The 22,061-nt window shown below is 46.1% G+C and overlaps 1 protein-coding gene across 1 annotated transcript in view; it reads left to right on the forward strand.

Annotated features, from left to right (window-relative positions):
- sv2a (synaptic vesicle glycoprotein 2A) overlaps nt 1-22,061 on the forward strand; it is a 50,478-nt gene that overhangs the window by 21,170 nt on the left and 7,247 nt on the right. The window contains exons 3-9 of the mRNA XM_041852793.2: nt 17,329-17,509; nt 18,093-18,244; nt 18,572-18,705; nt 18,939-19,028; nt 19,372-19,479; nt 20,361-20,449; nt 20,841-21,005. Of these exons, the coding sequence (XP_041708727.1) occupies nt 17,329-17,509; nt 18,093-18,244; nt 18,572-18,705; nt 18,939-19,028; nt 19,372-19,479; nt 20,361-20,449; nt 20,841-21,005 (919 nt within the window). The remainder of the gene's footprint in view (nt 1-17,328; nt 17,510-18,092; nt 18,245-18,571; nt 18,706-18,938; nt 19,029-19,371; nt 19,480-20,360; nt 20,450-20,840; nt 21,006-22,061) is intronic.

Here is a 22,061-nt window from a genome sequence, read left to right on the forward strand (position 1 = left end):
AATAGATTCAAACAACCTCTCTCCATCACCATTACGTTCTCCTCTCTTGTTGTTCTGCCAAAAGTCATACTGATCCATATTGATTATTTTGTCAATGGCAGTTTTCACTCATATTTAGATTCATTCATGCACAAGTGTCTGATTATAATTTATATACTCCACATAACACTGACATAGAGATGACACGTGGCATCCATTCATGCATGTGTGGGTTGTTTTCTAGTCTACATATGGTATGTGTGCACGCTTTTGAATGTAATGGATGTGTAGGTATGGACTCCCAGCAGTGACACTCCCCGACATGTGCTCTGGGAGGCGTGTATGCGTGTGTGTGTGTGTGTGTTTGTGTCTGTGTGTACTGTATGTGTGAACTGTATGTATGTGGTCTCTGGCTGATGACTGGCTTGCATATGTATATGTGTATCTCTCTCTCTCTCTCTCTGTCCCTCACTGGGTCTCTGTACGTGCTGTGTTGGGGGAGCCAGTATGGAGACAAGGCCCTTGGTATCTCCCCTGTTACACGACATGCCTGACTCATGCTGGAGTGCTTCTCTCATGTATGCCGCTGTGCCGCCCATGGGTCCTAGTGTTCCTTCCTGTTCCCTCCTCCCTGCCTGCTATTGTATTAGTAGTCAGAATAGACTGCTGTTAGTGTTGTCAGGGAGCCAGTCTCTTTAACCTGACACACTCTGGGCGGAACCACACAGTGTGTGTGTGTGTGTGTGTGTGTGTGTGTGTGTGTGTGTGGTGTGTGTGTTAACTATTATTGTGGTGAACATAAGTCCCCACAAGAATAGTAAACAAACAAAAAATTGACCAACTGGGGACATTTTGTTAGTCCCACGAGGTCAAATGCTATTTCTAGGGGGTTAGGGTAAGGGTAAGAGTACGGGTTAGAGTTAGGGTTAGGTTTAGGGTTAGGAGTTAGGGAAAATAGGATTTTGAATGGGACTGAATTGTGTGCCCCCACAAGGTTAGCTGTACAAGACTGTGTGTCTGTGTGTGTGTGTGTCTGTCAGACAGATTTAACACAGTTGAGCAGATACTCCATGCACCACACACACTTAATTTCTACTGACAAGCAATATCAAGACTCCATTTTGTAAAATGATACCATTGTGTCTTGTTCAATGGTTAGACAGTGTGGTTGTATTAAAACCGTGAGTCATGGTGCCTTTTCTCTCTACCGTGGTCATGTTTTCAAGGTGGATGTCAACTTAGCCATAACCTTGGGAAAATGCACATTTCCCCCTTTGGTCTTTTCATTGTGTGCTTGTCTCTTGTTTTCAGATAGTTCAGCTGGTAGCCCTGAGGGTAAAGAGAACCTTTCTCTCCCGGTGTCTCCTTGGCCTTTAGATAAACTGCTTAGCATATCAACGGAAGGGTGGGAGAGATGAAAGGAGGGAGAGAGGGATGATTTAAAAAAGGTCTGGACTGTGACAGCAGAGCAGAGCTGTGTCTGTTTTACTCAGCAAAGCAAGAAGGAACATGGTTAGCATTTAAGGGACTGTGAAGGCAGTGTGTTAGCATTTTAGCAATGGAGGATGTAGGGCTTTTTAGCAAGGGTAGAGTCATGCTAGCATGATGGATGTACAGTAGTGTATTAGAAAACGATCTTTGCATTTCTTGATATTTTGTGAGGGAACAGAATGTCCTATGTTCAGTGTTTTTAGCAAAGGGGCAACATCAGCATTTTAACAATGTACAGCAAAGTAGGAAGCTTTTTAGCTTTGGCAAAGAAACAGTAACACCATGGTAGATTTACTGCTTTTTTACATGAGGGGACAGAATTTGTGATGGGAGAGCAGTAGCATTTTGACTGTAATGGTGATGGTTAACTAAATCAACTGGCCACAATGCTGTCTACTCTATGAAGGATCATCTGCCCCTGGCTCACTCAGAAAAAGCCCTGTGCGCTCTTACAGAAAGGGGTAAATGGCTATTAATAGCACCCCCTAACCCCCCCTCCCTCCCTCACAAACACACACACACACACATACACGCATACAAACACACTCCTCCATAGCCCTGGAGCCTCAGTGAGCTCTGTCACCGCGCTGCAGCTCACAGACTGTGGCCTCCCTCCTCCTCCTCCTCTCATCACTCTCTCGCTCTTCTCCTCCTCTCACCTCCCCCACATCCTCTTTTCTCTTTGGAATCATGTGGAGCTCAGCTGTCTGGAAGGCTCCTCCTACCTCTCTCTCGCGCTCTCTCTCTCCCTCTCTCTCTCTCTCTCTCTCGCGCTCTCTCTCTAACTGCCTCCCATGGGAGTCTCCCCTACAGCTGCCATAGGCCTCTTAGGTACAGTAGAGGCATGGTGTTTGCAACGCCAGGGTTGTGTTTGCAACGCCAGGGTTGTGGGTTCGATTCCCACGGGGGGGCCAGTATAAAAAATATATATATATATGTATTCACTAACTGGAAGTCGCTCTGGATAAGAACGTCTGCTAAATGACTAAAATGTAAAAATGTAAAAACAGATTCAACTTTGGTTAGCAACAGCACTCAGTGTTGGCAGAATGTAAACAGACAAACATTGGAAGCAAGCTGGCACTACAGAATGAATACTGTAATAAATTCACTCAATTATGCATGAATGAAAAATAAACATTATCAATGTTTATGAGTGCTACAGTAGGCTACTGTATGTTTCATCATGGGATCCGTAGCCAATATGCCAATTTTTGTAAAATGCCTAATATGAAATATGGAAGGGGTATCATGCCAGAATTCACAAGCCATCTGTGAATACCTCCTGAACTATAACTTTTTTTTTGTGAGTGTGGATATTTTATACAGTTGCCATCTGCAAAAATTATTTAAAAATTTAGTCAGATCTTCTATTTCAGACCTTATGTTGGCTTTTTAATATTCTCCCGCTATATTAGTAATAAAAGGCCTGTAGATGTATTTTTCAGGCCGTGTCAGACTGACTCAGTTCACCAGGAACAATCTCTCACAACATTAAAAGATAAAGCATTTATCACACCCTATTTGATTTCCTCTGTGGCTGGGCTATTGCATTCTCGGCCAGTCCCTGGGATGTGCTGCAGACTGTGGCTGCGATAGCCTTGGTGTCACGCCCTGGCTCTGGGGACTCTTATATGTTGAGCCAGGGTGTGGATTTTCTATGTGTTATTTTCTATGTTTTGTTCTAGTTCGTGTATTTCTATGTTGGCCAGGGTGGTTCCCAATCAGAGGCAGCTGTAGCTTGTTGTCTCTGATTGGGGACAATACTTAGGCAGCCTGTTTGGCACTGTTTATTGTGGGATCTTGTTCCGGAAGGTTTGTGTTCAACCCAGGACTTCATGTATCGTTTGGTTTGTTGTTTTGTTCATGAGTCGTGTACGAAATAAAATGTACGCTTATCATGCTGCGCCTTGGTCCGAGTCTTCCTGTAACGATCGTGACACTTGGTGGCTAACTCGATGACAGAAATACAGATATAGAGATTGAGGCTGCGTCCCGAATGGCACCCTATTACCTATATAGTGCACTACATTTGACCAGAGTCCTATGGGCCCTGGTCAAAATAAGTGCACTATACAGGAAGTAGGGTACCATTTGGGAAGCACAGAGAGCGATACAGTGAGTGCTAAAGGGGAGATTGAGGATCAGCACCAGGGACAGCTCCCCCAGCAGAGTGAGTCCTATAGGCCAGGGAAGAGAGGGAGAGAGGCACTGCCACCCAGGCCACTGGCTGCCACTGCTACTGCATTGCGGCGATGGCTTTCGAGCTCAGTCATCATCACCAGCTCCCTCCTGCCGCTCAGGCCTATTGTTAAGGCGGGGGAGACACGACGGCGTTGACAGCTGCCTCTCTACACCGTCGCTGCACACACAGAGAAAAAGAGGTCTCGGACACACTCCTAGCAAGAGGAAGAAAGTCACCTTCAGACCCATCTAGGCATTGCACAAGACACACATGCGTACACACACACACACACACACACGCACACACACATACACACACACAGAGAATATCACCTTCAGTGTAATTTCGGTACTGCAATAATTGCTCACACACACACAAAATACACACACACACACACACACACACACACACTTCTCTGACCTCTGTGGTCCGCTCAGCTGAAGGGGAAGGTGGTGGGACACCCAACCTCACACAGATCTCTCTCACCAACAACACAGTGCTACTGTACTGTTACCCTTGGTACCATGAAAGCACTATTTCAACGTTAGCCAACACTGACCCTCCATTCACCTGAGCTCCAACACTAATTAGCTTCCTAGTCTTAGTGATGGATTAGCACAGCTGATATTACAGATCCCTTGAACCCATTATGGGCGTGTTGCCTTATCTGTGTGAATGGGCCCATAGTGTGTTATTATATGCCTGGCCAACACTGGCTGTGCCACTTAGCAACATTAGGGCTGTGTTACTGTTCTATTGTGATTTGGTGCATTCACTGTGATAGCCATTGTGTGGTGAGCAACTGAGCATTCTAGCACAAAATGGCTGCCATCCATCATCCTCATACATTGTACAGCTACAGCGCTTTGAGACTTGCTATATACCTTAAATTCATTATGACTACAGAAATAATTTGTCAATGACATGGTAAGTCCAATAACCGTTGAAACATAATCAATCGCTTTTTATTCTCTTCATCCAAGTTAATTACATTAGAACCAATCAGCTTCAGTAACAAGTAGCCAAAAAGCTCTCCGCACCACACAGAGAGAGGAAATATTCAAACACAACTCCGAACAGAACGCACTCCTATTTTAGTCAGAGCAATCACACCCACTATGTCGTGTCATTGGGTGCTTAGCAAGTGCCAACGCTACTGACAGGAAGTCAATGGGGTTGAGAGAGAAAGCGAGAGAGAGAGAGAGATAGATGGATATATGTGTGTGTGTGTGTGTGTGTGTGTGTTTGTGTGTGAGAGTGTGTGTGTGAGCCTAGCTGCTTTGGTCTCGCCAACAGGCTGGTGTGTCTGTGTGTGTGAGTCATCGTGTCGGTGGGTTTAGACCACTGAGGCATAATAAGGACTTGAGACTGTATGTCTGTGGTATACACATTACTACAGACATACAGTAAGAGTGTTGGGCCAGTAACCGAAAAGGTCGCTGGTACGAATTCCCCTAGACGACTAGGTGAAAAATCGGTCCAGGTGCCCTTGAGCAAGGCACTTAACCCTAATTGCTCCTGTAAGTCGCTCTGGATAAGAGCGTCTGCTAAATGACTACAATTTTAAAACAGGGAGATTCCTTTAGGAGGCCTCCCTCACCATTGACTTATATCAGATTTTCTTATGCTGTATAGTAAACTGTAGGAGTGTGTGGATTTCTTTAAATATTGTTTTTATCTATATTGGTCCAGACTATTATTAAGATTTGAAAATGCCTAAGATCTGAGAAAGAGAACAAAAGCTGTTAAAATGACTCCAGTGAAATTGTTTATAGTGCATATACTCTAGATGTGTGTGTGAGAGAGAGAGAGTGTGGATTTATTTACATATTATTTGTATATTTATATATTGGTCTAGACAATCTATATACCAAAATCTGAGAAAGAGGAAAAATACTGTTTGACTTGCATTGGATTTGCTTATACTGCATATAATCTAGGGGGTGTGTGTGTGTGTGTGTTTCTGTGTGTGTGTTTGTGTTTGTGTGTGTGTAAAAGAGAGTTTGTGTGGATGTCTTTAGATATTGTTTTCATATACAGTACCAGTCAAAAGTTTGGACACACCTACTAATTCAAAGGTTTTTCTTTATTTTTACTATTTTCTACTTTGTAGAATAATAGTGACCACATCAAACCTATGAAATAACACATATGGTATCATGTAGTAACCAAAGAAGTGCTAAACAAATCAAAATATGTTTTATATTTGAGATTCTTCAAAGTAGCCACCCCTTGCCTTGATGACAGCTTTGCACACTCTTGGCATTCTCTCAACCAGCTTCATGAGGAATGCTTTTCCAACAGTCTTGAAGGAGTTCCCCCATATGCTGAGCACTTGTTGGCTGCTTTTAATTCAATCTGCGGTCCAACTCTTCCCAAACCATCTCAATTGGGTTGAGGTCAGGTGATTGTGGAGGCCAGGTCATCTGATGCAGCACTCCATCACTCTCCTTCTTGGTCAAATAGCCCTTACACAGCCTGGAGGTGTGTTAGGTCATTGTCCTGTTGAAAAACAAATGATCGTCCCACTAAGCGCAAACCAGATGGGATGGCGTATCGCTGCAGAATGCTGTGTTAGCCATGCTGGTTAAGTGTGCCTTGCATTCTAAATAAATCACCAACAATGTCACCAGCAAAGCACCATCACACCTCCTCCTCCATGCTTCACGGTGGGAACCACACATGCGGAGATAATCCGTTCACCTACTCTGCGCCTCACAAAGACACAGCGGTTGGAACCAAAAATCTCAAATTTGGACTTAGACTAAAGGACAGATTTCCACCAGTCTAATGTGCATTGCTCATGTTTCTTGGCCCAAGCAAGTCTCTTCTTCTTATTGGGGTCCTTTAGTAGTGGTTTCTTTGCAGCAATTCAACCATGAAGGCCTGATTCATGCAGTCTCCTCTGAACAGTTGATGTTGAAATGTGTCTGTTGCTTGAACTCTAATGAACTTATCTTCTGCAGCAGAGGTAACTCTGGGTCTTCCTTTCCTGGGGTGGTCCTCATGAGAGCCAGTTCCATCATAGCGCTTGATGGTTTTTGCAACTGTACTTGAAGAAACTTTCAAAGTTCTTGAAATGTTCTGGATTGACTGACCTTCATTTCTTAAAGTGATGATAGACTGTCGTTTCTCTTTGCTTATTTCAGCTGTTCTTGCCATACTATGGACTTGGTCTTTTACCAAATAGGGCTATCTTCTGTATACCATCCCTACCTTGTCACAACACAACTGATTGTGTTGGCTCAAATGCATTAAGAAGGAATGTAGAGGGTGATTTTGGATGGAGTCAGGCGCAGGAGGGTAAATCACAGAATATATTGTTTATTCAGGAACACAGCGGTACGCAGCAATGCGTAAAACACTCCAGTGCGGTAAATACGGCGCACTGGAGAAAAACAAGGCACACGGGTGAATATCCCGGCGATGCAAAATACAAAGTAGCTCCACCGAGCTAGAGTCACCTCCACAATAACCAATCACACACAAAGACAGGGGGGCAGAGGGAACACTTATACAGGGACTAATGAGGGGATATGAACCAGGTGTGTGTAATAAACAAGACAAAACAAATGGAATGATGAGATGAGGAGCGGCAGTGGCTAGAAGGCCGGTGACGACGAACGCCGAAGCCTGCCCGAACAAGGAGAGGAGGCAGATTTGGAGGAAGTTGTGACAGTACCCCCCCCTTTGACGCGCAGCTCCAGCAGCGCGCCGACACCGGCCTCGGGATGGCCAGGAGGATGCGGAGCAGGGCGAGCCGGGTGGCGACGGTGGAAATCCCGCTACAGGGAGGGATCGAGGATATCCCTCACCGGGACCCAGCACCGCTCCTCCGGACCGTACTCCTCCCACTCCACGAGGTACTGAAGGCCCCCACCCGACGCCTCGAATCCAGGATGGAACGGACGGAGTACGCCGGGGCCCCCGCACCTCAGACTCCTGGAGCGGACCAGCCACCACCGGCCTGAGGAGAGACACAGGAAACGAGGTGTTCATACGGTAATCAGGAGGGAGTAGTAACCTATAAGTAACCTTATTTATTCTCCTCAGGACTTTGAACGGCTCCACAAACCGCGGGCTCAGCTTCCGGCAGGGCAGACGGACGGGCAGATTCCGGGTCGAGAGCCAGACCCGATCACCTGGTACAATGTTGGCTTTCTGGCGACGCACGGCGCGCTAGAGGTGGACGTGGACAGCGTTCCATGTCTCCTCCATGCGCCGAAACCAGTTGTTCGCCGCAGGAGCTTCGATCTGGCTCTGATGCCACGGTGCCAGAACCGGCTGATACCCTAAGACACATTGAAACGGAGTTAGATTAGTGGAGGAGTGGCGGAGAGAGTTCTGGGTATATTCAGCCCATGGCAAGAACACCGACCACTCCCCCGGCCGGTCCTGGCAGTAGGACCGCAGGAACCTACCCACATCCTGATTCACCCGTTCCACCTGCCCATTAGACTCGGGGTGAAACCCAGAGATCAGGCTGACCGAGACCCCCAGACATTCCATGAATGTCTTCCAGACCCTGGACATAAACTGGGGACCCCGTTCAGACACGATGTCCTCGGGCACCCCGTAGTGCCGGAAGACGTGAGTAAACAGAGCCTCTGCAGTTTGCAGAGCCGTGGGGAGACCGGGCAGCGGAAGGAGACGGCAGACTTTAGAAAAGCGGTCCACAACAACCAGGATGGTGGTGTTACCCTGAGAGAGGGGAATATCGGTTAGGAAGTCAATAGACAAGTGGGACCATGGCCATTGTGGAACTGGTAAGGGATGTAACTTACCCGCTGGGAGGTGTCTAGGTGCCTTACTCTGGGCATACACCGAGCAGGAGGAGACATACACCCTCATGTCCTTAGCCAAGGTAGGCCACCAGTACTTCCCAGTCAGACAGCGCACTGTACGACCGATACCTGGATGACCAGAGGAGGGAGACGTGTGTGTCCAATAGATAAGACGATCACGGACAAGAGACGGCACGTACCGCAGGCCAGCAGGGCACTGAGGTGGAGATGGCTCTGTGCGTAACGCCCGCTCTATGTTCGCGTCCACCGCCCACACTACCGGCGCCACAATGCGGGAGGCCGGGAGTATGGAGGTGTTGTCTATGTGCCTCTCCTCTGTGTCATACAGCCGTGACAGCGCATCTGCCTTAATGTTGTTAGTACCTGGTATGTATGACAACGTGAAATCAAACCGGGTGAAGAACAAGGCCCACCTGGCCTGGCGAGGGTTCAGCCTCCTCGCTGCCCGGATGTACTCCAGGTTACGGTGGTCAGTCCAGACGAGGAAAGGGTGTTTTGCCCCCTTGAGCCAGTGCCTCCACGCGGTCAGGGCTCTGACCACAGCCAACAACTCTCTATCACCAACGTCGTAGTTCTGCTCCGCCGGGCTGAGCTTCTTTGAGAAGAAGGCACAGGGGCGGAGCTTGGGTGGCGTGCCCAAGCGTTGGGATAGGACAGTGCCTACCCCTACCTCAGACGCATCCACCTCCACTGCTAAGGGCAATGATGGATCGGGATGGGCCAGTACCGGGGCTGAGGTGAACAGAACCTTCAGGTTACTGAAAGCCCTGTCTGCCTCAGCAGACCAGCAGAGCCGGGACGGCCCACCCTTCAACAAAGAGGGGATGGGAGCTGCGACCTTGCCAAAGCCTCGGATAAACCTCCGATAGTAATTGGCAAAGCCAATGAAGCGCTGCACCTCCTTCACCGTGGTTGGGGTCGGCCAATTCCGCACAGCGGAAATGCGGTCTCCCTCCATCTCCACACCTGAGGTGGTGATGTGGTATCCGAGGAAGGAGATGGACTGTTGGAAGAACATACTTTTTTTCTGCCTTGGCATATACAGTGGGGAAAAAAAGTATTTAGTCAGCCACCAATTGTGCATGTTCTCCCACTTAAAAAGATGAGAGAGGCCTGTAATTTTCATCATAGGTACACGTCAACTATGACAGACAAAATGAGGGAAAAAAATCCAGAAAATCACATTGTAGGATTTTTTATGAATTTATTTGCAAATTATGGTGGAAAATAAGTATTTGGTCAATAACAAAAGTTTCTCAATACTTTGTTATATACCCTTTGTTGGCAATGACACAGGTCAAACGTTTTCTGTAAGTCTTCACAAGGTTTTCACACGCTGTTGCTGGTATTTTGGCCCATTCCTCCATGCAGATCTCCTCTAGAGCAGTGATGTTTTGGGGCTGTAGCTGGGCAACACAGACTTTCAACTCCCTCCAAAGATTTTCTATGGGGTTGAGATCTGGAGACTGGCTAGAGCCACTCCAGGACCTTGAAATGCTTCTTACGAAGCCACTCCTTCGTTGCCCGGGCGGTGTGTTTGGGATCATTGTCATGCTGAAAGACCCAGCCACGTTTCATCTTCAATGCCCTTGCTGATGGAAGGAGGTTTTCACTCAAAATCTCACGATACATGGCCCCATTCATTCTTTCCTTTACACGGATCAGTCGTCCTGGTCCCTTTGCAGAAAAAACAGCCCCAAAGCATGATGTTTCCACCCCCATGCTTCACAGTAGGTATGGTGTTCTTTGGATGCAACTCAGCATTCTTTGTCCTCCAAACACGACGAGTTGAGTTTTTACCAAAAAGTTCTAGTTTGGTTTCATCTGACCATATGACATTCTCCCAATCCTCTTCTGGATCATCCAAATGCACTCTAGCAAACTTCAGACGGGCCTGGACATGTACTGGCTTAAGCAGGGGGACACTCAGGATTTGAGTCCCTGGCGGCGTAGTGTGTTACTGATGGTAGGCTTTGTTACTTTGGTCCCAGCTCTCTGCAGGTCATTCACTAGGTCCCCCCGTGTGGTTCTGGGATTTTTGCTCACCGTTCTTGTGATCATTTTGATCCCACGGTGTGAGATCTTGCGTGGAGCCCCAGATCGAGGGAGATTATCAGTGGTCTTGTATGTCTTCCATTTCCTAATAATTGCTCCCACAGTTGATTTCTTCAAACCAAGCTGCTTACCTATTGCAGATTCAGTCTTCCCAGCCTGGTGCAGGTCTACAATTTTGTTTCTGGTGTCCTTTGACAGCTCTTTGGTCTTGGCCATAGTGGAGTTTGGAGTGTGACTGTTTGAGGTTGTGGACAGGTGTCTTTTATACTGATAACAAGTTCAAACAGGTGCCATTAATACAGGTAACGAGTGGAGGACAGAGGAGCCTCTTAAAGAGGAAGTTACAGGTCTGTGAGAGCCAGAAATCTTGCTTGTTTGTAGGTGACCAAATACTTATTTTCCACCATAATTTGCAAATAAATTCATTAAAAATCCTACAATGTGATTTTCTGGAGAAAAAAAACCTACATTTGTCTGTCATAGTTGACGTGTACCTATGATGAAAATTACAGGCCTCTCTCATCTTTTTAAGTGGGAGAATTTGCACAATTGGTGGCTGACTAAATACTTTTTTTCCCCACTGTAGGTCATTCTCCAACAGTCGGCCCAGCACTTTGCGAACCAGGGACACATGCTCGGCGCGCGTAGCGGAATACACCAGAATGTCATCGATGTAGACCACCACACCGCGACCCAGCATGTCCCGAAACACCTCGTTCACAAAGAACTGGAAGACTGATGGAGCATTCATCAACCCGTACGGCATCACCAGGTATTCATAATGCCCCGTGGTTGTACTGAATGCTGTCTTCCACTCGTCCCCTTCCCGAACACGCACCAGGTTGTACGCACTCCGGAGATCTAATTTCTTGAAGAAGCGCGCCCCATGCATTGATTCGATAACATAGGAGATGAAGGGTAGAGGGTAGCTATAGCGAATGGTGGTTAGATTAAGTGTCCCGGTAATCAATACAAGGGCACAGACCTCCGTCTTTCTTCTTCACGAAAAATAAACTCGAGGAGGCGGGCGGATTGGAGGGACGTATGAGCCCCTGGCGCAGGGACTCGGAGACGTATGTCTCCATAGCCTCCGTTTCAGCCTGCGACAGGGGATATACATGACTCCTGGGAGGCACAGCGTCTACCCAAAGGTTTATCACGCAATCCCCCGCCCGATGGGCGCAGAATGCGTGCGCCAAATCGAGGTATTCGGGGGGGAATGTGCACGGTGGAGGTAGTGTCTGGACTTTCCACCGTGGTTGCACCAACGGAAATTGCTAGACACCTACGCTGACACTCTCGCGACCACCCCGTGAGAACCCTCTGCGGCCATAAAAAGGTGGGGTCGTGTAGTGCGACCCAGGGAAGACCCAACACAACAAGGAAATCAGGGGACTCAATAATATAGAAGGTGACTTGCTCCCTATGGGTCTCCTGCATGATCATCGTGACTGGTGCTGTAACTTCCATAACAAAACCTGAACCTAATGGTTGACTGTCAAGTGATCTGATGGGCAATGGAATGGGTAGGGGAACCAATGTAATACAGAGACTATTAGCTAAAGTTCTGTCCATAAAGTTCCCAGCTGCGCCTGAATCGACCAGCGCCTTACACTGGGGAACTACCGGGTAATCAGGGAAGTGGACGTGTATAGTGCAGTGCGCAGCAGAGGGCTCTGATCGAGTGTAGGATTGCGCTACCTGGGGTGACGCGAGAGTGCCCTGCCTGCCGCCTCCAGACCCGGAAGAACCCTGACGACAGCGTGCAGCAGAATGTCCTCTCCTGCACCAAGAGTGACTGGAGCTGTCGTCCTCCGTTCTCCCGGATCGCTGCACCACCCAGCTTCATCGGAACGGAATCCGGGTTGAAGGGGGGTGAAACGGGCAGGCCTCTTCCAGGACGTCCTCTTGAAGCTAGCAGGTTGTCCAACCGGATGGCTATGTCCACCAGCTGGTCGAAAGTCAACATGGTATCCCGGCAGGCTAGCTCCCTTCGGAAGTTCTCTCGACAGCAGCGTAAGTGGTCGATGAGGGCCTGCTCGTTCCACCCGGACCCAGCCGCTAGAGTTCTAAACTCCAGGGCAAAGTCCTGCGCTGCCCTCGTCCCCTGCCTCAGGTGGACCAGTCGCTCGCCCGCCTCTCTTCCTTCGGGTGGGGTGATCGAAGACTGCCCGGAAGAGGTGAGCGAACGCCCTGTAGATGTCCAACGCGTCTCCTCCTTCACTCCAGACCACTCCAGGGCTTTCCCCGAGAGGCAGGAGACGAGGGCGGGCGGACACCTTCTCCCGCTCCGATGGAGCCGGGCTGATGGTCGAAAAATAGAGGTCCAGCTGCAGGAGGAACCCTGGCAACGGGCCGCTGTCCCGTCGTACTCCCTCAGTCGTGATAGGTGAATCCCTCTGGGCGCTGGGGTGTGGGTGGCTGGATCCGGTCGCTCTGCTGGTCCCGAAGGGTCGGGTTCTCTCCTCTCCAGGCGTTGGACGACCTGGAGAACCCGATCCATCGCTTCTCCCAAGCTGGCTATCATGTTGGAGTGCTCCCGGATCCACTCCACAACTCCAGGCATGTTCTCCGCTCCTGCTGACTCCATGATACTGGTGTGTGATTCAGGAACACAGCGATATGCAGCAATGCGTAAAACACTCCAGTGCGGTAAATACGCACTGGAGAAAAACAAGGCACACGATACGAATAACAAAGTAGCTCCACCGAGCTAGAGTCAACACCACAATAACTAATCACACACAAAGACAGGGGGGCAGAGGAACACTTATACAGGTACTAATGAGGGGATATGAATCAGGTGTGTGTAATAAACAAGACAAAACAAATGGAATGATGAGATGAGGAGCGGCAGTGGCTAGAAGGCCGGTGACGACGAATGCCGAAGCCTGCCCGAACAAGGAGAGGAGGCAGCTTCAGAGGAAGTCGTGACAAGGAAAGAAATTCCACAAATTAACTTTTAACAAGGCACACCTGTTAATTGAAATGCATTCCAGGTGACTACCTCATGAAGCTGGTTGAGAGAATGCCAAGAGTGTGCAAAGCTGTCATCAAGGCAAAGGGTACTACAAGATTCCATATGTGTTATGTCATAGTTTTGATGTCTTCACTATTATTCTACAAAGTAGAAAATAGTAAAAATGAAGAAAAACCCTGGAATGAGTAGGTGTGTCCAAACTTTTGACTGGTACTGTATATATTGGTCCGGACAATCTACAATCGACCTTCCTAATATTGAGTTGCACCCCCCTTTGCCCTCAGAACAGCCTCAATTCGTAAGGGCATGGACTCTACAAGGTGTCGAAAGCATTCCACGGGGAAGCTGGCCCATGTTGACTGCAATGCTTCCCACAGTTGTGTCAAGTTGGCTGAATGTCCTTTGGGTGGTGGACCATTCTTGATACACACTGGAAACTGTTGATCGTGAAAAACCCAGCAGCATTACAGTTCTTGACACACTCAAACTGGTGCGGCACCTGCTACCTACTACCATACCCCGTTCAAAGGCACTTCAATCTTTTTGTCTTGCCCATTCACCCTCCACGGCTAAGGGCAGTATCCAGGCACTCCGCGTTGCATCATACATAAGAACAGCACTTAGCCGTGGTATATTGGCCATATACCACACCCCCTCGCGCCTTATTGCTTAATTATACAACAGGTGGTTTGAAAATTCCCATTGTTAGAGACGGTACATTCATAAAAAGTATAATTGTTTACGTTGCTACCTAGCAACGCACTACTACTACTACTTTTACAGATCCACTGTCTCATCTGCCCAGCCATGCAATTTATAAACTTGATCTCCACTGTAAAAAGCATCTAGACATTATCTCCGGCATTTGCAACATTGTTGCAATGTTGATCTCCACTGTGTCCCAGAATAATGAACGTGTCGGATGTGATGAGTGTGATAGAAGGAGTCAGGCGCAGGAGGGTAATCACCGAATGCAGAGTTTATTCCGTCGTACACAAATAGCGCTGGATAGCGACAAACGAAACAGGCACAGGGGAAAATCGACCCTGGCAATACAAGGTAACGGTAGCTCCAACAATAACAGCCACAGGGGAAATATCTACCCCGGCAATAACAAGGTACGAGTAGCTCCACCACTCTCACAATTAAACAATCACCCACAAGGACAAGGGGGGGCAGAGGGAACACTTATGCACGGGCTAATGAGAGGATAAGAACCAGGTGTGTGTGATTGACAAGACAAGACAAATGGAATGATGAAAAATGGAGTGGCAGTGGCTAGTAAGCCGGTGATGACGAACTCCGAAGCCTGCCCGAACAAGGAGGGGAGGCAGCCTCGGCGGAAGTCGGGACAAGACAGACAGGCAGCTTTTCTCAGCCAGTCGAAATAAAAGATCTGCATAATTTTTATGGACATATACAAAGAAATGTCAATAGAAAAAGATAAAGCGAAACGAAATGCAGCTAGTTTGCTGTCTTTCCAGCTTCAATTTGATGTGATTGTGTTAGCTGTGTAGTTGGCTAGCTAGCAAGGGGGGAAGAGCCTCCATAGCAACCATTTTTGTTTGCCAAAGCAACCTGCAAAGTTCTGGAACTATCAACCAGCGCTTGGGTAGTTTTACTTTCCAACCAGCGCTTGGGTAGTTTTACTTTCCATGGCAGTCAATACAAATAGAACTAATGACCAGAGAACGCCTGGAATTGCACTTGACAACCAGTGTTAGTGAATGTAGCATCACGTTTTGTTTAAAAATGTATGGTTTGGCAAAGAATCTTGCTTTTTAATGCTCAAATCAAATCCAATTATATTGGTCACGTACACGTGTTTAGCAGATGTTATTGCGGGTGTAGCGAAATGCTTGTGTTTCTAGCTCTGACAGTGCAGTAATATCTAACAAGATAACTAATAATGTAAGCATACTGTGTCCATAATAAGTATATAGGTTGTAGGTTGGGAGCTTTTGTGAAAGAGCACAGTTAGAAAGATATGGCATATAGAAGCAAACCGGATGGACATCATGAAAATGATTGGAGAGGTTGAGAGTAGAAGAAGTTCAGGAGAAAAAACAAACAAAATATAATTATTGTAAAATTGACTGTGTCCATAAAATGTAGATAGTAAGTATAAGCTGGAAGTAGAGGCCTAAGCATTGTTGTTCACTACTTTACTCCAAGTAGGGAAAGGGTGGCGGGGTTGGAAAGTAATAAAGGGGAATATATATATATATTTTTTTTTAAGGATATGTATGTGTATGTATGTATGTGTGTATGTGTGTGTGTATGTGTGTATATGTGTATATATATATGTATATATATATATGTATATGTATGTGTGTGTGTGTGTGTGTGTGTGTGTGTGTGTGTATGTATATATATATAACATGGGGGATTGGAAGTGATGCAGACATTTACATTGATGGAAGTTACAATCTATCTGCAATATTAAGCTGATCTACCCCCCCAAGAAAACCAAAAAAATGGAATAAAAAGACAACAAAAAGGAAACAAAAATAATATCTAACAAGTAATATCTAACAATTTCACAATATATACCCAATACACACAAATCTAAGTAAAGCAATGGAATTAAGAATATGTAAATATATGGATAAGCAATGTCAGAGCGGCATAGACTAAGATACAGTAGAATAGTATAGAATACAGTATATACGTATGAGATGAGTAATGCAAGATATGTAAACATTATGAAAGTGACTAGTGTTCATTTATTAAAGTGGCCAGCGATTTCTAATCTATGTATAGCCTCTAATGTGCTAGTGAAGGCTACTTAACAGTCTGATGGCCTTGAGATATAAGCTGTTTTTCTGTCTCTCTGTCCCAGGTTTGATGCACATGTACTGACCTCGCATTCTGGATGATAGCGGGGTGAACAGGCAGTGGCTCGGGTGGTTGTTGTCCTTGATGATCTTTTTGGCCTTCCTGTGACATCGGGTGCTGCAGGTGTCCTGGAGGCCTAGTAGTTTGCCCCCGGTGATGCGTTGGGCAGACCGCACCACCCTCTGGAGAGCCCTGATACAGCCCGACAGGATGCTCTCAATTGTGCATCTGTAAAAGTTTGTGAGGGTTTTAGGTGCCAAGCCACATTTATTCAGCCTCCAGCCTGCTTCACCACACTATCTGTGTGGGTGGACCATTTCAGTTTGTCAGTGATGTGTACGCCGAGGAACTTGAAGCTTTCCACCTTCTCCACTGCGGTCCCGTCAATGTGGATAGGGGGGTGCTCCCTCTGCTGTTTCCTGAAGTCCACGATCCATAACTGATGTGGCTCATGCAATGAAATGTATTTTTTGTAATGTCAGTTGAGTTGATTCAACAAATCACAGCAGAGATTAATGGGTACACTTCCTGCTTTTACTTCCTGCTTTTACTTCTTGCTTTTCTCCTTTGGGTACGCTTGTTCTATTCATTCTATTTCTATGATCCATTCACTCTTAGAAAAAATGGTGCTATCTAGAACCTAAAGGGGTTCTTTCGGCTGTCCCCATAGGAGAACCCTTTGAAGAACCCTTTTTGGTTCCAGGTAGAACCCTTTTGAGATCCATGTAGAACAGACGGTTCTACATGGAACCCAAAAGAGTTCTACCTGGAACCAAAAAGGGTTCTCCTATGGGGACAGCGGACGAACCCATTTGGAACCCTTTTTTCTAAGTGTATAATATCCCTGATAGGTATTAATAACTCATTTAGTCTTTTCCCTCCCTCTCTCTCCCCTCCATCCCTATATTCTCTCACCTTTTCAACCCTCTTTCTCTCTCTCTCCTTTGTTCTCCTTCCCTCTCCCCCACCCCTCTCTCTCTCTCTCCATCTTTCAGGTCTTATTGTCTACTTGGGGATGATGGTGGGGGCCTTCGTGTGGGGCGGCCTGGCCGACCGGATCGGACGGCGACAGACCCTCCTCATCTCTCTCTCCATCAACAGCGTCTTTGCCTTCTTCTCCTCCTTCGTTCAAGGATACAGCTCTTTCCTTTTATGCCGTCTGCTCTCCGGCGTGGGGTAAGGAAGGACGCTCTGTCACACACCCCTTCTCCTATAAAAACAACTCGGCTATAAATACTAGTGCTGTAAATGCTTCCAAAATTAATGTGGCCTGCAATGACTCCCAAAGCTGTAAGTCTGTAAGCGATCCCAGCTTGGTTAAATCAACTGGATGAAATGTGTATGAAGCCTATCTATTATTGATGTGGATAATGTTATTGTGCTGGCACAGATTATTGAAATGGTTTAATGGTCTGAAGAGACTCTGACTCTTTATTTCTCTCTCTCTCTCTCTCTCTCTCTCTCTCTCTCTCTCTCTCTCTCTCTCTCTCTCTCTCTCTCTCTCTCTCATATCTCTCTTTCGTTCATTGCCTTTCCCCATTCTCTCCCTCCCCCCTCTTCTTTTTCCACATTTGTGCTCTGTCATCCCTGTCACTCTCTCACTCTTTCTCAATGTCTCTTCCCCTCTCACTCCCCTCTAATGTCTTCCTGGCCCCTCTCTCCCCACCCCTCTCTCTTTATCGCTCCCTCTCCTCTCTCTATCGCTCTATCCCTCTCTCTCTCTCTGTCTCTCTCTCTCTCTCTCTCTCTCTCTCTGCAGCATCGGTGGCTCCATCCCCATCGTGTTCTCCTACTACTCTGAGTTCCTGGCCCAGGAGAAGAGAGGAGAGCACCTCAGCTGGCTCTGCATGTTCTGGATGATCGGTGGCATTTACGCCTCTGCCATGGCCTGGGCCATCATCCCGCACTATGGTGAGAAATGTCAATTAACCAATCAACCAACCAGTCAATCAGTCAATCAATCAACAAATCAGTGAGTCGGTTGGGGGGTTGTTGGTCGATCAAAAAGTCGGTTCATTTCTACCACACCAGAGTGAAATTTGGTTTCCAAGCAAGGATTACACATACTGTACATTTAAAGACAATTGATTACACACGATTTATACACACAGAAACAATCATCATATTCTTTGTTATGCTCCTATCAAACATGGATGCATATGCTTATCGTCCTGTATACTGCTCTCTGGTATGACCCTTGCACCATAGTTCTTCAACCTCTTTATGTCCCTGTTCCAGGCTGGAGTTTCCAGATGGGCTCTGCGTACCAGTTCCACAGCTGGCGTGTATTTGTGTTGGTGTGTGCCTTCCCCTCTGTGGCAGCCATCTCTGCTCTCACCACAATGCCCGAGAGCCCACGCTTCTTCCTGGAGGTCAGTCCACCAACCACCAATGAAAATATAACAAAAATAGTAGTTGAAAGGCATTGTTTATCATCTTGGGTTTAACTTGGGACTTACTGCTGTGTTTGAATATCATGACACTTACAGTAGCTACCTTCATTAAACACCTGCTGGGATCCTGATTATCCTGATAAATATACCATAATGAGTTCCTATTTATTTAGCTATTCATTAGACAAATGAGTCTGTCTTGTCTGTTGTAGAATGGAAAACACGATGAGGCTTGGATGATTCTGAAGCAGGTCCATGACACCAACATGAGGGCGAAGGGCTACCCAGAGAGGGTCTTCTCTGTGAGTGACACACACACACGCACACACAGTACATCCATCCTAAACCACTATCCACCCACTATCAGACACATCTAGTCTGCAATCAGTGAAGCAGTCTTTTATTCTGAGAAAATACATGAGGGGACATTTTTATATTCATGAATTATCTTGCAATTACTGCCTCTGTGCAACCACAGCCTCTCTCATGCATTTACAGTTAGGAGGACCCTTGTTAAATTCGCATTAATTGAATTTATTAGTCATTTGAGGATGAATTAAGCTTTGAATTAAGCTTTGATAAACTTGTTTAGGGAGTAATTATGTTAAGGAAGTTGGTGTGACTGAGTTGTGTTTTTGCCCCCAGGTGACCACCATCAAGACAGTTAAGCAGATGGATGAGCTGGTGGACATGGGAGATGGCACCGCCTGGCACCAGAGATGGAGGATGAAGCTTGCTGACCTGTTCAATCAGGTAACATACTCTACCTTAACCTTTTCAACCAGGTAACATACCATCATACTGGTAATGAACAGCTAAACCAGAGACGATTTAATATTTCACTTGCTTGCCTAAGGATCTTTGGTCAACTGGGGCTAAATTGAATGCGAGGATTATCCATTCTTCTTCTTCTTCTTCTTCTTCTTCTTCTTCTTCTTCTTCTTCTTCTTCTTCTTCTTCTTCTTCTTCTTCTTCTTCTTCTTCTTCTTCTTCTTCTTTTTCTTCTTCTAAGTTTTGAATGCTAATCATTGGTCTAACAAAAATGTGTTATATTCTAGCTCAAACGAAATTGTAACTGTATACCCCAAAAATATATTTTATTGTCACATACACCAGATAGGTGCAGTGAAATGTGTTGTTTTACAGGGTCAGCCATAGTAGTACAGCTCCCCTGGAACAAATTATGGTTAAGTACAGTACCTTGCTCAAGGGCAGATCGACAGATTTTTCACCTTGTTGGCTCAGGTATTCAAACCAGCAACCTTCCGCCTATGGTCTCTCATACTTCACTGAATGACAATCACCAATGCTATTACTGTCAAAGAGAACAGAGTAGTTTCATGTTTATATGCTGTTAACGACAGAATGAGAGACTGGAACGATTGTTTGTATATGAGGCCCACGTTGTTTATAAAGTGCCTGTGTGCAGAGATGACCTAGCTATGTTTACTAGCTGTGTTTACTGTTGGCTTGTGTGGAACATGGAACTTTATGTTTATTTAATGCTGTTGTGGATTGTAGAGAGACTTCCTTTGAGATATATTGTTTGTGTGTGTGTGTGTGTGTTTGCGTGTGCGTGTGTGTGTCGTGTGTGTGTGTGTGTGTGTGTGTGTGTCTGTGAAACCTCCCTGCAGGTGTGGAGCAACTTCCTGGCCATCTTCTCTCCTGAGTACCGCCGCACCACTCTCATGATGATGGCTGTGTGGTTCTCTATGTCCTTCAGGTAAAGTCAAGCTCCCAAAACTGTTTTCAGATAATATACAGCCAAAGTCAGATCCGCATAGAATGAACTACTGGTATAATGAACTAACTTGATTTCTTGTTAGATGTTTTGATTATTTGTGTATTTGGATTGTATTTGCAAGGCATTCTACTAGCACTGTTGGAGCTAGTAACATAAGCTTTTCGCTGCATCTGCTATAACACCTGCAAATCTGTGTACGCTGACCAATAAACTTTTATTTGATTTTGTCAGACTCAAGTAAAAATGTAGTTTTACATTACTGGTATTGATGATATGGTTAGTGTCCTATACCTTCTAAGTGGTTTGTATTATTAGTATATCATCATGATCCTTCCATCTGTCTTAACATCCATCTCCTTCTCTCCCTCAGTTACTATGGGCTGACGGTGTGGTTCCCTGACATGATCAAGTATCTCCAGAAGCAGGAGTACTCCTCGCGCACCAAGGTCTTCATCAAGGAGAAGGTGGAGCATGTCACCTTCAACTTCACCCTGGAGAATCAGGTGCACCGCAACGGAGAGTACTTCAACAACAAGTAGGTCCCCCTTCCCTCTTCCCTCATCAGCATTGTCATGGGAACACAGCAGAGTACCGAGCCATTCATAAAGTAAATAGGTCAAGGGTCAATCTGTCATTCTGATGTTAAAACAAACTCTCTCTCTCTCTCTCTCTCTCTCTCTCTCTCTCTCTCTCTCAATTCAATTCAATTTCAATGTAAGGACTTTATTGGCAAGGGACACATGTTAACATTGCCAAAGCAAGTAAAGTAGATAATAAACAAAAGTGAAATAAAGACAGTAAACATTACACTTACCAAAGTTCCAAAAGAATAAAGACATTTCAAATGTCATATTATGTGCAAATAGTTAAAGTACAAAAGGGAAAATAAATTAACATAAATATGGGTTGTATTTACAATGGTGTTTGTTCTTCACTGGTTGCCCTTTTCTTGTGGCAACAGGTCACAGATCTTGCTGCTGTGATGGCACACTGTGGTATTTCACCCAATAGATATGGGAGTTTATCAAAATTGGGTTTGTTTTTGAATTCTTTGTGGATCTGTGTAATCTGAGGGAAATATGTGTCTCTAATATGGTCATACATTTGGCAGGAGGTTAGGAAGTGCAGCTCAGTTTCCACCTCATTTTGTGGGCACTGTGCACATAGCCAGTCTTCTCTTGAGAGCCAGGTCTGCCTATGGCTGCCTTTCTCAATAATAATATGCCATTTAGCAGACGCTTTTATCCAAAGCGACTTACAGTCATGTGCGCATACATTTTTACGTATGGGTGGTCCCGGGGATCGAACCCACTACCCTGGCGTTACAAGCGCCATGCTCTACCAATTGAGCTACAGAGGACCACAATAGCAAGGCTATGCTCACTGAGTCTGTACATAGTCAAAGCTTTCCTTAAGTTTGGTTCAGTCACAGTGGTCAGGTATTCTGCCACTGTGTACTCTCTGGGCCAAATAGCATTCTAGTTTGCGCCGTTTTTTTGTTAATTCTTTCCAATGTGTCAAGGAATTATCTTTATTTTTTAAATATTTTTTTAATGATTTGGTTGGGTCTAATTGTGTTGCTGTCCTGGGG

The sequence above is a fragment of the Coregonus clupeaformis genome, chromosome 17, assembly GCF_020615455.1.
Source record: "Coregonus clupeaformis isolate EN_2021a chromosome 17, ASM2061545v1, whole genome shotgun sequence".
Lineage (NCBI taxonomy): Eukaryota > Metazoa > Chordata > Actinopteri > Salmoniformes > Salmonidae > Coregonus > Coregonus clupeaformis.